This window comes from Mandrillus leucophaeus, unplaced genomic scaffold (assembly GCF_000951045.1).
Source record: "Mandrillus leucophaeus isolate KB7577 unplaced genomic scaffold, Mleu.le_1.0 Scaffold587, whole genome shotgun sequence".
Taxonomy (NCBI): domain Eukaryota; kingdom Metazoa; phylum Chordata; class Mammalia; order Primates; family Cercopithecidae; genus Mandrillus; species Mandrillus leucophaeus.
The window spans coordinates 124,065-138,493 of NW_012106330.1; the positions used below are offsets into that span (position 1 = coordinate 124,065).

Sequence of the window (14,429 nt, forward strand, 5' to 3'; positions counted from 1 at the left end):
CAGGTAGGGTTTTGCTATATTGGCCAGGCTGGTCTCAAACTCATGGCATCAAGTGATCCGCCCACATTGGCTTCCCAAGTTGCTGAGATTACAGGCATGAGCCACTGCACCTGGCCTAAAAAACAGTACTTCTAAACTGAGAAGCTTTAATATAATAGCTCTATTGCTGTAATTAATTGAAAAAAAAAAAAGAATAAATACACATAGTTTAGGATAAAAGATGACATCTAAATCAGGAAGAATCTTCTGAATGAGTTGTTCAAAACACTGTATCTTCTTTTTCTTATTTATTTTTATGTTTGTATATCTGTTTTGGTGATAAAAGATTCCATTAGAAAAATCTATTACTATATCCCAACAAAATGTTAAAATGGAAAAAAGTATGATTATCACTATGTATGCAGAAAAAGCATTCAACACTTATGACTGAAAACAATTTTTAGTAAACTAAGAAAAAAGCAAACATTCATTAACATAAAAAAGAGCATTTATAAAAAAAGTATAAAAAATGTATATACATGGTACCAGAACCTGAGAAATACCACAAAAAGCCAAGAATAAGACAAGGGTGCTCACTCTCATCCCATTGGTCTGAGGGGCCCAGTAAGCATAAAAGGAAGAGTGGGTGGTAGATAATAAATATCAGCAAACTGAAAAGGAAAAGACAAATGGAGCTATGTTCCTGTCTGAGAGAACAGTATTTCGGAAAAAGAGGAAAATCAAGTTCAAAGGACCTGATGTGAGAGCCTGCCTAACATTCTTGAGGAAAAGCAAGGAGTATAGAGTGAAGTAAACCAGAGGAAAAGCAGTGGAAAAGGATGCCGAAAAACAGCCACAGTATGTGGAGCAGAGCTTCTCACACTACCTGTAGCAAAAGAACAGGTCTCCCCCAGCCCCAATCTTTTGCAGATCAAATCCTAACTTAAAATACAATTAAGAATGAACAGAGATTGGGAGAGAGATCATCATGGCTGACGGGAGGCAGAACTAAATTGCAGCTCCGACTTTGACAGACAGAGCAGCATGAGTAGGCTCACATCATGAATTTTACCTCCAGAACAACTTCAAGAACAAATCAGGAATCCCAAAAGGATCCACAGACCCTCTGAAGGAAGCGGACTGCTCCTGCTGGACCCGGGAGACACTCCAAATGCTGTGAGTTCCCAAATTGCAGAAGTGGGAAAGGGAGATCCTCCTCTCCCAAAAACATACACCCACTGGGGAAACTGAAGGTCGAGTTTGTGGGAGAAATTTCTGACCTTATCTGGAGCGGAGTAAATTTAGAGAGCTGAGGGAAATACAGGGGTAGAGAAAGCAGTGGGAAAGGCCCTGGGACCTCGCTGGGTCCCCAGGCAGGCCATTCCTGCCTGGCACCACAGGGATCCTTTGGGATGGCAGCCAGAAGTGCGTGGAAAATGCCACAAGGAGAAGGAAGTCTCCAGCTGAACTCTGTAACAATTTGAACCAGGCAAGAAGCCTCCTGGCCAGAACTCAAAGGAGGGTGTGAATCTGGTGTGCAGACTCCACAGGCAAGGGAAGAACCAAAGCCCTTTTCTTTCACAGCTGGGAGGAGGGTAGCCCAGGGCAAGTTCTCAAGCCCTGCTCGCCCACTGTCTGGAAACAGACTTAGTGTTGTTAAGGCGGATGCATGGTGGGAGAAAGACAGGCCCTTCAGATTGCTTGGGAGCTGGGTAAGGCCTGTGACTGCCGGCTTTCCCTGACTTCTCTGACAACCTGCATAACTCAGCAGAGGCGGCCATAATCCTCGTAGGTACACAACTCCATTGACCTGGGAACTTCACTCCCATCCCTCACAGCAGCTGTAGCAAGACCCACCCAAGGAGAGTCTGAGCTCAGACACACCTAGCCCTGCCCCCACCTGATGGGCCTTCCCTACCCACCCTGGTAAACGAAGACAAAGGGCATATGCTCTTGGAAGATCTAGGGCCCCACCCACCATCAGTTCCTTTCTATACTACTACAGCTCATGCTTTCTGGAATGTGCCACCTCCCAGCAAGAGGCCAACCAGCACAAAAACAGACAATTAAACCACCAAAGCTAAGAACTCTCACAGAGTCCATTTCACCTGCTGCCACCTCCACTAGAACAGCTGCTGGTATCCACAGCTGAGAGAACTACAGACAGTTCACATCACACGACTCTGCGCAGACAAACTCTGGAGCTGGGTAGACTTGCTGGGTGGCTAGACACAGAAGAGAGACAATAACCACTGCGGTTCAGCTCACAAGCCACATCCATAGGAAAAGGGGGAGAGTACTACATCAAAAGAACACCCTATGGGACAAAAGAATCTGAACAACAGCCTTCAGCCTTAGACCTTCCCTCTGACAGAGCCTACCCAAATGAGAAGGAACCACAAAACTAACTTTGGTAATATGACAAAACAAGGCTCTTTAACACCACCAAAAAATTACACTAGTTCCTCAGCAATGGATCCAAACCAATAAATCCCTGATTTACCTGAAAAAGAATTCAGGAGGTTAGTTATTAAGCTAATCAGGGACGCACCAGAGAAAGGCAAAGCCCAATGCAAGGAAATCCAAAAAACGATACAAGAAGTGAAGGGAGAAATATTCAAGGAAATAAATAACTTAAAGAAAAAGCAATAACAAATTCAGGAAACACTGGATACACTTATAGAAATGCAAAATGCTCTGGAAAGTCTCAGCAATAAAACTGAACAAGTAGAAAAAAGAAATTCAGAGCTTGAAGACAAGGTCTTCAAATTAACCCAACACAACAAAGACAAAGAAAAAAGATAAGAAAATATGAACAAAGCCTCCAAGAAGTCTAGGATTATGTTAAACAACCAAATCTAAGAATAATTGGTGTTCCTGAGGAAGAAGAGAAATCTAAAAGTTTGGAAAACATATTGGGGGGAATAATCAAGGAAAGCTTCCCTGGCCTTGCTAGAGACCCACACATCCAAATACAAGAAGTACAAAGAACACCTGGGAAATTTATTGCAAAAAGATCATCGCCTAGGCACACTGTCATCACATTATCTAAAGTTAAGATGAAGGAAGGAATCTTAAGAGCTCTGAGACAAAAGTATCAGGTAACCTACAAAGGAAAACCTGTCAGATTAACAGAGATCGAATCAGCAGAAACCTTACAGGGTAGAAGGGATTGGAGCCTTATCTTCAGCCTCCTCAAACAAAACAATTATCAGCCAAGAATTTTGTATCCAGCAAAACTAAGCATCATATATGAAGGAAAGATACAGTCTTTTTCAGATAAACAAATGCTGAGAGAATTTGCCAATACCAAGCCACCACTAAAATAATGGCTAAAAGGTGCTTTAAATCTTGAAACAATCCTAGAAACATATCAAAACAGAACATTTTTAAAGCATAAATCACACAGGACCTATAAAACAAAAATACAATTTAAAAAGCAAAGCAAAAACCAAAAAAACCAAAGTACACAGGCAACAAATAGTACAATGAATGGCATGGTACCTCACATCTCGATACTAACATTGAATGTAAATGGTCTAAATGCTCCACTTAAAAGATAGAGAACTGTGGTATGGATAAGAACTCACCAACCAACTATCTGCTGCTTTCAGGAGACTCACCAAACACAGAAGGACTGACATAAGTAAAGAGGTGGAAAAACGCATTTCACGCAAAGGAACTCCAAAAGCAAGCAGGGGTAGCTATTCTTATACCAGACAAAACAAACTTCAAAGCAACAGCAGTTAAAAGAGACAAAGACGGACATTATATAATGGTAAAAGGCCTTGTCCAACAGGAAAATATCACAATCCCAAACATATATGCACCTAACACTGGAGCTCCCAAATTTATAAAACAACTATTAATAGACCTAAGAAATGAGATAGACAGCATCACAATAATAGCGGGGGACTTCAATACTCCACTGACAACACTAGACAGGTCATCAAGACAGAAAGACAACAAAGAAATAATAGATTTAAACCATACCTTGGAACAAATGGACTTAACAGATATATACAGAACATTTCATCCAACAACCACAGAATACACATTCTATTCAACAGTGCATGGAACTTCCTGCAATATAGGCCATATGATAAATCACAAAATGAGCCTCAATAAATTTTAAAAATTTAAAATTCTATCAAAGCCCTCTCTCAGACCACAATGGAATAAAACGAAATCAACTCCAAAAGGAACCTTCAAAACCATGCAAATATATGGAAATTAAATAACCTGCTCCTGAATGAGCAGTGTGTCAAAAACAAAATCAAGATGGAAATTTAAAAGTTCTCCTGGCTGGGTGCAGTGGCTCATGCCTGTAATCCCAGCACTCTGGTAGGCCGAGGCGGGTGGATCACCTGAGGGTGGGAGTTCAAGACCAGCTTGACCAACATGGAGAAACCCCATCTCTACTAAAAATACAAAATTAGCCAGGCATGGTGGTGCACGCCTGTAATCCCAGCTACCCAGGAGGCTGAGGCAGGAGAATTGCTTGAACCCGGAAGGTGGAGGTTGCGGTGAGCTGAGATTGTACCATTGCTCTCCAGCCTGGACAACAAGAGTGAAACTCTGTCTCAAAAACAAACAAGCAATCAAACAGAAAAATTATCTGACCTGAATGACAATAATGACACAATCTATCAAAACCTCTGTGATACAGCAAAGGTGGTGCTAAGAGGAAAGTTCATAGCCCTAAAAACCTACATCAAAAAAGACTGAAAGAGCACAAACTGACAGTCTAAGGTCACACCTCAAGGAACTAGAGAAACAAGAACAAACCAAACCCAAACCCAGCAGAAGAAAGGAAATAACCAAGATCAGAGCAGTACTAAATGAAAACAAACGAAATACAAAAAGATAAATGAGACAAAAAACTGGTTCTTTGAAAAGATAAATAAAATTGATAGACCATTAGAAAGAGTAATCAAGAAAAGAAGAGAAAATCCAAATAAGCTCATTAAGAAACAAAACAGGAGATACACCAACAGCAACCAAGCAGAAAATCAAATCAAGAACTTAACCCCTTTTATTATAGCTGCAAAATAATAATAATAATAATAATAATAATAATACTTAGGAATATATCTAACCAAGGAAGCAAAAGTCCTCTACAAGGAAAACTACAAACACCACTGAAAGAAATCACAAATAACACAAACAAATGGAAACACATCCTATGCTCATGGATGGGTAAAATCAGTATTGTGAAAATGACCATACTGCCAAAAGTGATCTACAAATTCAACGCAATCTCTACCAAAATGCCACCGTAATTCTTCACAGAATTAGAAAAAAACAATTCTAAAATTCATATGGAACCAAAAAAGGGCCCACATAGCCAAAGCAAGACTAAGCAAAAAGAACAAATCTGGAGGTATCACACTACCTGATTTCAAACTATACTGTTAAGGCCATGGTCACCAAAACAGTGTGGTACTGGTATAAAAATAGGCACAGAGACCAGTGGAACAGAATAGAGAACCCAGAAATAAACCCAAATACTTACAGCCAACTGATCTTTGACAAAGCAAACCAAAACATAACGTGGGGAAAGGACACCCTTTTCAATAAATGGTGCTGGAATAATAGGTTAGCCACGTGTAGCAGAACGAAACTGGATCCTCATCTCTCATCTTACACAAAAATCAACTCAAGATGGATTAAGGACTTAAATCTAAGACCTGAAACTATAAAAATTCTAGAAGATAACATTGGAAAAACCCTTCTAGACATTGGCTTAGGCAAGGATTTCATGGCCAAGAACCCCAAAGCAGTATAAAAACAAAGATAAACAGCTGGGACTTAATTAAACTAAAGAGCTTTTATACAGCAAAAGGAACAGTCAGCAGAGTAAAGAGAAAACCCACAGAGTAGGGGAAAATCTTCACAATCTAGACATCTGACAAAGGACTAATATCCAAAATCTACAATGAATTCAAACAAATCAGTAAGGAAAAAAAAAAAGATCCCATCAAAAAGTGGGCTAAGGACATGAATAGACAATTCTCAAAAGAAGATAGACAAATGGCCAACAAACATATGAAAAAATGCTCAAAATCAAAACCACAATGCAATACCACCTTACTCCTGCAAGAATGGCCATAATAAAAAAAAAAAAAATCAAAAAGCAGTAGATGTTGGCATGGATGTGGTGATCAGGGAACACTTTTACATTGTTGGTGGGAATGTAAACTAGTACACCCACTATGGAAAACAGTGTGGAGATTCCTTAAAGAACTAAAAGTAGAACTACCATTTTGATCCAGCAATCCCACTACTGGGTATCTACCCAGAGGAAAACAAGTCATTATATGAAAACAAGTTTATAGCAGCACACAAGTTTATAGCACACAAACTTAAACTTGTGATGCACACAACAAGTTTATAGCACGCAAGTTTATAGCAGCACAACTCACAATTCCAATTGTGGAACCAACCCAAATGCCCATCAATCAATGAGTGGATAAAGAAACTGTGGTACATATAGACAATGGAATACTGCCTCAGCCATGAAAAGGAATGAATTAATGGCATTTGCAGCAACCTGGATGAGATTAGAGACTATTATTCTAAGTGAAGCAACTCAGGAATAGAAAACCAAACATCGTATGTTCTCACTGATATGTGGGAACTAAGCTATGAGGACACAAAGGCATAAGAATGATACAATGGACTTTGGGGACTTGTAGGAAGGGTGGGAGGGGATAAGGGATAAAAGACTGCAAATAGGGTGCACTGTATACTGCTCGGGTGATAGGTGCACCAAAATCTCATATCACCACTAAAGAACTTTCTCATGTAACCAAATACCACTGGTACCCCAATAACCTATGGAAGAATAAAAAATAAAAATAAAGATTATCAACTGGGGGAAAAATGAATAGACAAAAGGAAATGAAAAAAGAGTAAGACAAAATTCAAATGCAAACTTTTTAACAGAATCAAGAGATAATAAATTATTTCATTTCTAAACTTTTACTCTCAGTTTTGCAGTTATGCTGTGGGCCAGCCCTTGTCTATGGACCACACTCTAAGGAGCAATGATATAAAGCCTTATAGACCATTATAAAGACTTTTGCATTGCTGCCTAGCGATAATGGAAAGCCACTAGAGGGTTCTGAGCAGAAAAATGACATAATTTGACTTACATTTTACAGGATCCCTCTGGTCAGACCAGAGTGACAGGTGCGCAGGGCAGAAGCAGGGAGACTAATTAGAAACTTACCACAATATTACAGATGAAAGATTGTAGAGACTTAGACAAAAGACGTAGTGTGTGTGCTGAGCAGTAGTCAGATTCCATACACATTATGAAGGGAGAGCAGACAGGATTTGTCGTTAAATTAGACAAACATTAAGGTAAATGGAAAACAGAGTTGCCAATAAATGAAACAAGGAAGACTGCAGGAAAAGCACTGAAATTTGAGATACTTATTAGATAGTCAAGTGAAAATGACAACTTGATATCTGAATATTTTAGTTACGGATTCACAGAGTTCAGATGAGAGATCCTAGACTACTTATAAAAATCTGAAGCTGTAGCATATAGATGATATTTAAAGCCATCTATATGGATGAGACAAGAGAATAAGAGATCCAAGAACTGATTCCTGGGCACTTCAACATGAAAAGGTCAGGGCTTTACAGAAAAATCAGTGAAAGAATCTGCTTTAAGAAGTGGAAAATGAAGTGAGAAGAAACAGGAAGATATGCTATTCTGGAGGCCAGGCAAAGAAGCATTTCAATGGGGAGGGAATGATCTACCCTGTAAATGCTTCTAATCAAGCAGGATTAGGACTGAAAAAATGTACATCTGATTTAACAATGTAGAGGTCACATGTGGCCTTGACAAGGACAGTTTGATTTAAAAAGTGAATGACTGGCCAGGCACAGTGGCTCACGCCTGTAATCCCAACACTTTGGGAGGCTGAGGCAGGCAGATCACTTGAGGTCAGGAGTTTAAGACCAGCCTGGCCAACACGGCAAAAACCCATCTCTACTAAAAATACAAAAATTAGCCAGGCATTGTGGCGCATGCCTGTAATCCTAGCTACTCAAGAGGTTGAGGCAGGAGATTTGCTTGAACCTGGGAGGCAGAGGTTGCAGTGAGCCGAGATTGCGCCACTGCACTCTAGCCTGGGTGACAAGAGTGAGGCTCCATCTCAAAAAAAAAAGTGAATGAATATAATGAACTCCTACAAACCATTAAGACCAACACCCAAAATAATGGAAAAGCATATGAATTCATAGATAAGAAGAGATGCTCAAATTCAGTACTGATGAAGGAAAAGCAAATTAAAATGGAAAAACACAAACCTTTTTTTAAAATGAGTCAATATTTCACATGTAAAGGACTAGCAAAAAATTAAAATCTGACAGTGCAATAGGGAGAACATAAGGAAATGACAACTCCCAAACACTACTAGAGGGAATGTAAATTATTCTGACAAAGTGGAGAACAATTGGCCGATAATATTAAAGTTATTAATGTACACATCCTACAACTCGGTAATTCCACTTTTGGTATATACCCTAGGGAAATTTTCCCAGAGGCATATAAAAATACATGTATAAGAATGTTCACAGCGGAGCGCGGTGGCTCACGCCTATAATCGCAGCACTTTGGGAGGCCAAGGTGGGTGGATTACCTGAGGTCAGGAGTTTGAGACCAGACTGGCCAATATGATGAAACCCCATCTCTACCGAAAATATAAAAAAATTAGCCGGGCATGGTGGTGGGCACCTGCAATCCCAGCTTCTTGGGAGGCTGAGGCAGGAGAATCGCTTGAACCCAGGAGGCAGAGGTTGCAGTGAGCCGAGATCGTGCCACTGCACTCCAATCTGGACAACAACAGTGAAACTCCATCTCAAAAAAAAAGAATATTCACAGTCAGGTGCAGTGGCTCACACCTATAATCCCAGCACTTTGAGAGGCTGAGGTGGGTGGATCACCTGAGGTCAGGAGGTTCAACACCAGGCTGGCCAACATGGTAAAACCTCATCTCTACTAAAAATACAAAAATTAGCCAAGCACAGTGGCACGCGCCTTTAATCCCAGCTGCTTGGGAGGCTGAGGCAGGAGAATCATTTGAGCCCAGGAGGCAGAGGTTGCAGTGGGCCGAGATCACATCATTGCACTCTAGCCTGGGCAACAAGCGTGAAAACAACATCTCAAAAAAAAAAAAAAAAAAAAAAAAAGTTCACTGTAGTACTATGTGGAATAGTGAAAAACTGGAAACAAAAGACCATTAACAGAAAAATGAATAAGTAAAATGTGAAATAAACTACAATATCACAAAATAGTTAAAATGAATTACGGCTGCATAGTAACAACAAATCTCATAAACAGAATGGCTAATAAAAAAATCAGTTGCAGATGACAGTATGTCATGACATAATTTATATAACATTTAAAATTCTCTAGAATAATATGTAATGTTTATTAATACATATATATTAAGTGATGAAAGGAAAAAATAAAAATAATATGGCATAATGATAAATGTAGGTGGTGAATTTATTATATTGTGAAAAGTATACTGTATACTGAAATACTGAACTGAAATATTTAATGATTATTTTATTTTTAAAAATAGCCATAAAGTGATCCACCTGCAAAACTGCCTGGGTACCAGCTCGTATGTTTTGTTCTGTGGCTTCTTCAGAGGCGTTATGAAGAGCACCTTGGTAGGAGCCATTTTTTGCCCAACTGGAATTTCGAACAAGATCAGCAGTATTGGTCCCATTTTCCTGAATCAAAATAACAAGTTTTTAATATTTCATTAATAAGAATGCTGTAACTAGTCAGTTAAGTTGAAAAGGTAAATGAAATTATTAGGTCCCACTGCTAAACAGGTTTCTTTCTCTCAAAATAGATGATGTCTTATCCAATTCCAAAAACAATGTATATTCACTGTAAAAAAGGATTCTCAATGACAAAAATATAAAGTAAAACAACAACAACAACAAAACCATAATGAGCAGTCAGAGATTATATCATTCCAGAGAGTATTCTCCTATAGGTCTAATGTATAAACCTCCCTTTCATACTCTCACACATTCAAGAATGGGATTATACTACCTACAGCTTTGTAAAAAGATGAATTCTGTTCTAAATTAAATGTCAGAATCCAAATAAATGACAAAGAAAATGACTTACGTTTATCCTACTTAGGAGTACTAAAATTCTTATTATTCAAAGAATACTGAAACTTCAAATCACTGAGACGACAGCTTTCTGCTTGCATTTTAGCTGTAACAAGTCTTAGAGACAAGGCAGTTCCCTCAGTTAAAAAGCACAAACAGAAATGCTACTCTGTAGTTCTCTTTTTAAAGTGTCCCTCCAGTTTTTCCCTTCTTGTCACTTACCAGTATCTTTAACTAGTTAAGGTTTACAAAAATATTTTATATAGGGTTTGTAATATGCAAGAGGTTTAGTCCAATACAAACAGCTCTGCCATTACCAGAAACAGTACTGGAACCCTGCCCTGAGTAGCCAATACAACATGCCATGGTCTAGTCTAGCCTTTCTCTTAAGCTCCATGTCCCTGTAATCAAATGTCTTCTGAAGAGCTCTTCCTGAATGACCCACAAGCATCTCAAACTTAAGATATTTAAAAATAAGTTTATTAATCAGATTCTCCCCATTCCTGCCAACCCAATCCCTCTAGCTGCCTTAGCCATCACCAAACTTGAGCTGTTTAAAATTCCCATCCATGTGTGAATAGCAACAATTCCGGTTGCAAAAGAAAGAAACTTGCGACACCTCCCCATTCCTCAAAGACACTAATGTATCTGTCCTCTCCCTTATATTTCCACTGCAACTACTACTGTCCTAGGTACTTATCATCTCACTTTCGAACTTTGCTAATCCTTCCTAACTGGTCTCCTGGCCTACAGACTGACCTATAATCTATCCTCCATTCTGGGCCTGGTATGACCTTCTGAAGTATGTAACTATTCATGCTACTCTTTTACTCAAAAGCCTTCAAAGGCTTTCCAGTTTCTAGAATGTAATTAAAATCTACTAACATGGCATACAAGTTACTGAACAGAATCTAATCCTGTCTATCTCATATTTCCTGCTGTTCTGTCTCATCTACTCTACGCTGCAGCCAAATAGAAATATTTTCAAGGTTTTTAATACATTTTGTAGATGCCATTCACACTGTGTGTCACCTTTCCTATTTGCCTACCTGCTCTTTTATCTTATACTACCTCTTCCATAAAGCATTCCCTGATTTCCCCAAGCAGAGTTAGGTATTCTCTTTTTCATGCTCTAGGATCATAGCAGTAACACTGTCTTATAATACTTACTTTGTATGTTTGTCTTCCGGCTAAACCAGAAGTTATGTGAAGGTAGAAATAATGTCTGCTCATGTTTCTACCTCCAACACTTGTTCTCAATATGGGCAACCAAAAGCTTTGTATGGTAGTTTGAAATTTGTGAGTGTTTTCTTGTCACAAGAATTAAAAGATACCACTGGAATTTAACAAAATAGGACAGAGAATGCAAAGCATCCTACACAGCACATGACAGTCCTACACACACACAAAAAGAAACTGTCTTATATTCTGTATGCCTTTCAAATGTCTCACAGGTACTATGAGAATTTTAAAAGTCTATTTAGGTCAGTGCTGTGGCTCCCACCTGTCATCCCCAGCACTTTGGGAGGCTGAGGTGGGCAGGTCACTTAAGCTCAGGAGTTCAAGCCCAGCTCAGAAACATGGTGAAACCCTGTCTCTACTAAAAATACAAAAAAATTAGCCAGGCGTGGTGGCGAATGCCGGTAGTCCCAGCTACTCGGGTGGCTGAGGTTGATGATGGCTGAAGCCCGGAAGGTGGACGTTACAGTGAGCTGAGATCACACCACTGCATTCCAGCCAGGGTGACAGAGGAAAACCTTGTTTCAAAATAATAACAACAATAAAAAATAAAATTAAAAATTCATTTACAATTATCTGAATTTATAACATAATTCCACTTTATAACTGTAACACCAAAAATTTAAATGACTCCCTTATATATTCAGTGTATCAGAAATGTAAACCAATACATTATACCTTTTGGGTTTGGTCCACGTCATTTGCAAGAGTTGCTGTCACTTTGAAAAACTACATCTCTAATGGCAGTCAGTGCTGGTCACAGTACTTGAGTAACAAATAGAACAAACCTACACAGCACACCTAACACCACCAATCTACCCTTTCCCCTCTTTCATTCCTTCCATTGTTTGTTTTTCAATTATACATGTAGATAGCTTATATTATCCATCATTCTTATTTAAGAATAGTAAATGATGTGGGGTAGGCTCATTATATATGGCACATCATGACTAAAAAGGTCAGGGAAGGCAAATTATTTTTAAACTCATAGGTTTATTTTCCAGCATAAAAATATCAATAAATTTGATATTTTTCATTGCTGTGTAAGAATTAGGACTGTAGATATTATTTCATAATTTATATGGTTAATTTTATTTACTTCAATTATATTTCTCAGTTACATTTTTCCCTTTCTTAGAAGGGGGGAGGGTGCTCTACGTATGTGTGTATACATACATATACACATATATACATACACAAATGCTCAGGCTCATCAAATCCCTACAGAATTGGCCTATTCATTCATACATTAGTATCCTGACTAAATTCCACTGATGAGGTTAGATTAACCACTAAAGTGAATAAACATTACTCAATCGTTCCTATCTAGATTTAGCAAGATAGGTATCAATTGCAGACAACTTTATGGTGAAAGGCAAATCAGGCAAAACAGATAAATCACTTTCAATAAACTTTCTGCACTCCTAACTCCATCTTAGCATCTGCTGTTGGAGAGCCTGACCTGTGACAAAGGTTGAACAACCAAAGGAAAAAATGGAACCAGGGACCCAAATGCCACCTCTACTACTCTCTCTTTCCTCACCGTTTCCCCGCTGTGAGTAAACTCTAGTCTTTCTTATCACAAAAGAACTTATTTTACCAAGTCAAGAAGTTTCACATTCTGAAATCAGCTCTAGTGCAAAAGATTCCAAGGAGGGAGCACAAACATTATGGCTTGTGCTGGGTAGCCACTCCTAAACAGTTACTCCTTCCAGGGAAGGAGGAATTGTGGTTTGGTAATAACCCCCCCAAAAGTATGTATTTTAAAATCCATTTTGATGTAGTATCACAGTTTGAAATATTATACCTTTATAATAGTATATAATTTTTATCTAGACAATGGCTTAAAGAATCAGTATACAACCTCAGTATTAATTTTTAAAAGTTGTGGTATCACAGGGCTTTCCTCCACAGTATTGAGATGACTACTGTTATATTACCTAAATTGTTACAAAATACACGGAAAGATATATTTATCTTCCCATTTAATAAGTATATTTGTGTTAACCCATTATGTTTCTGCAAAAGTCTTAATCTATTAGACTAACACTAAAATATATAAATCTTATAACTTTACCTCTTCTCTTTTTTCTCCTTCCTCCATTGAAGTATCATGGTCTGTGACATTTTCAATGCAAGGGAGGTCTGAAGAAGTGATCCCAATTTCTTCAGGCTCTTGCATGAACAAGGGTTTTTCCTCTTGTTGGATCCATTCTTGATACACTTTTACCACTTTTCTCATAGCTGCTGCTTCACAAATTGGTAATAAAAATGCCTAGGGAAAAAAAGGAGAATCAAGATAATGATACTTTTTCCTTTGCCACAAACCACTAAAGGAGCAATGTTTTTGACATCACATCACGGATTCTTGGAAACTGCAACTTTAAGCAAAACGATGACATAGAACAAAACTCATTTTGCCATTAAGAGTTAAGTTCCTATGGGATATTTCTAGTAAAAAAAAAAAAAATCACCAAACTTCTAAATAGAGACCAAAACACTTACAATATTAAACACTGAAATAAATGTGAGCTATATGTACATTTAAGAAAGATTAATAAAAGTAAGACAATTAATTACCCAAATATTCTAATTCGGGGTCACTGGTGGCCAGTGTATCCCAGCAGCTCAGGGACAAGACAGGAACCCAGCCCTGGACAGGATGCCATTCCATTGTGAGGTGCAATCACATACACCCCAACACTCACCCAGACTGAGACCATTTAGACACACCAATTCACCTAATGCGCACAGCTTTGGGATATGGGAGGAAACTGTAGTACCTAGAGAAAACCCACACAGACATGGAGAGAACATGCAAACTCCACACAGACAGTGGCCCCTGGTGGGAATCTTTTTTTTTTGCCATCAACATTATAGTTAAACAATTTTTTTGTTTTTTTTTTAATTATTATTATACTTTAAGTTCTAGGGTACATGTGCATAACGTGCAGGTTTGTTACATATGTATACTTGTGTCATGTTGCTGTGCTGCACCCATCAACTCGTCAGCACCCATCAACTCGTCATTTACATCAGGTATAACTCCCAATGCA

The 14,429-nt window shown here is 38.6% G+C and overlaps 1 protein-coding gene across 1 annotated transcript in view; it reads right to left on the reverse strand.

Annotated features, from left to right (window-relative positions):
* RALGAPA1 (Ral GTPase activating protein, alpha subunit 1 (catalytic)) overlaps positions 1-14,429 on the reverse strand; it is a gene marked incomplete at its 3' end in the record, with an annotated part of 204,163 nt that overhangs the window by 120,765 nt on the left and 68,969 nt on the right. Inside the window, exons 11-12 of the mRNA XM_011999193.1 lie at positions 13,451-13,648; positions 9,601-9,738 (exon numbers count right to left, since the gene is read on the reverse strand). Of these exons, the coding sequence (XP_011854583.1) occupies positions 9,601-9,738; positions 13,451-13,648 (336 nt within the window). The remainder of the gene's footprint in view (positions 1-9,600; positions 9,739-13,450; positions 13,649-14,429) is intronic.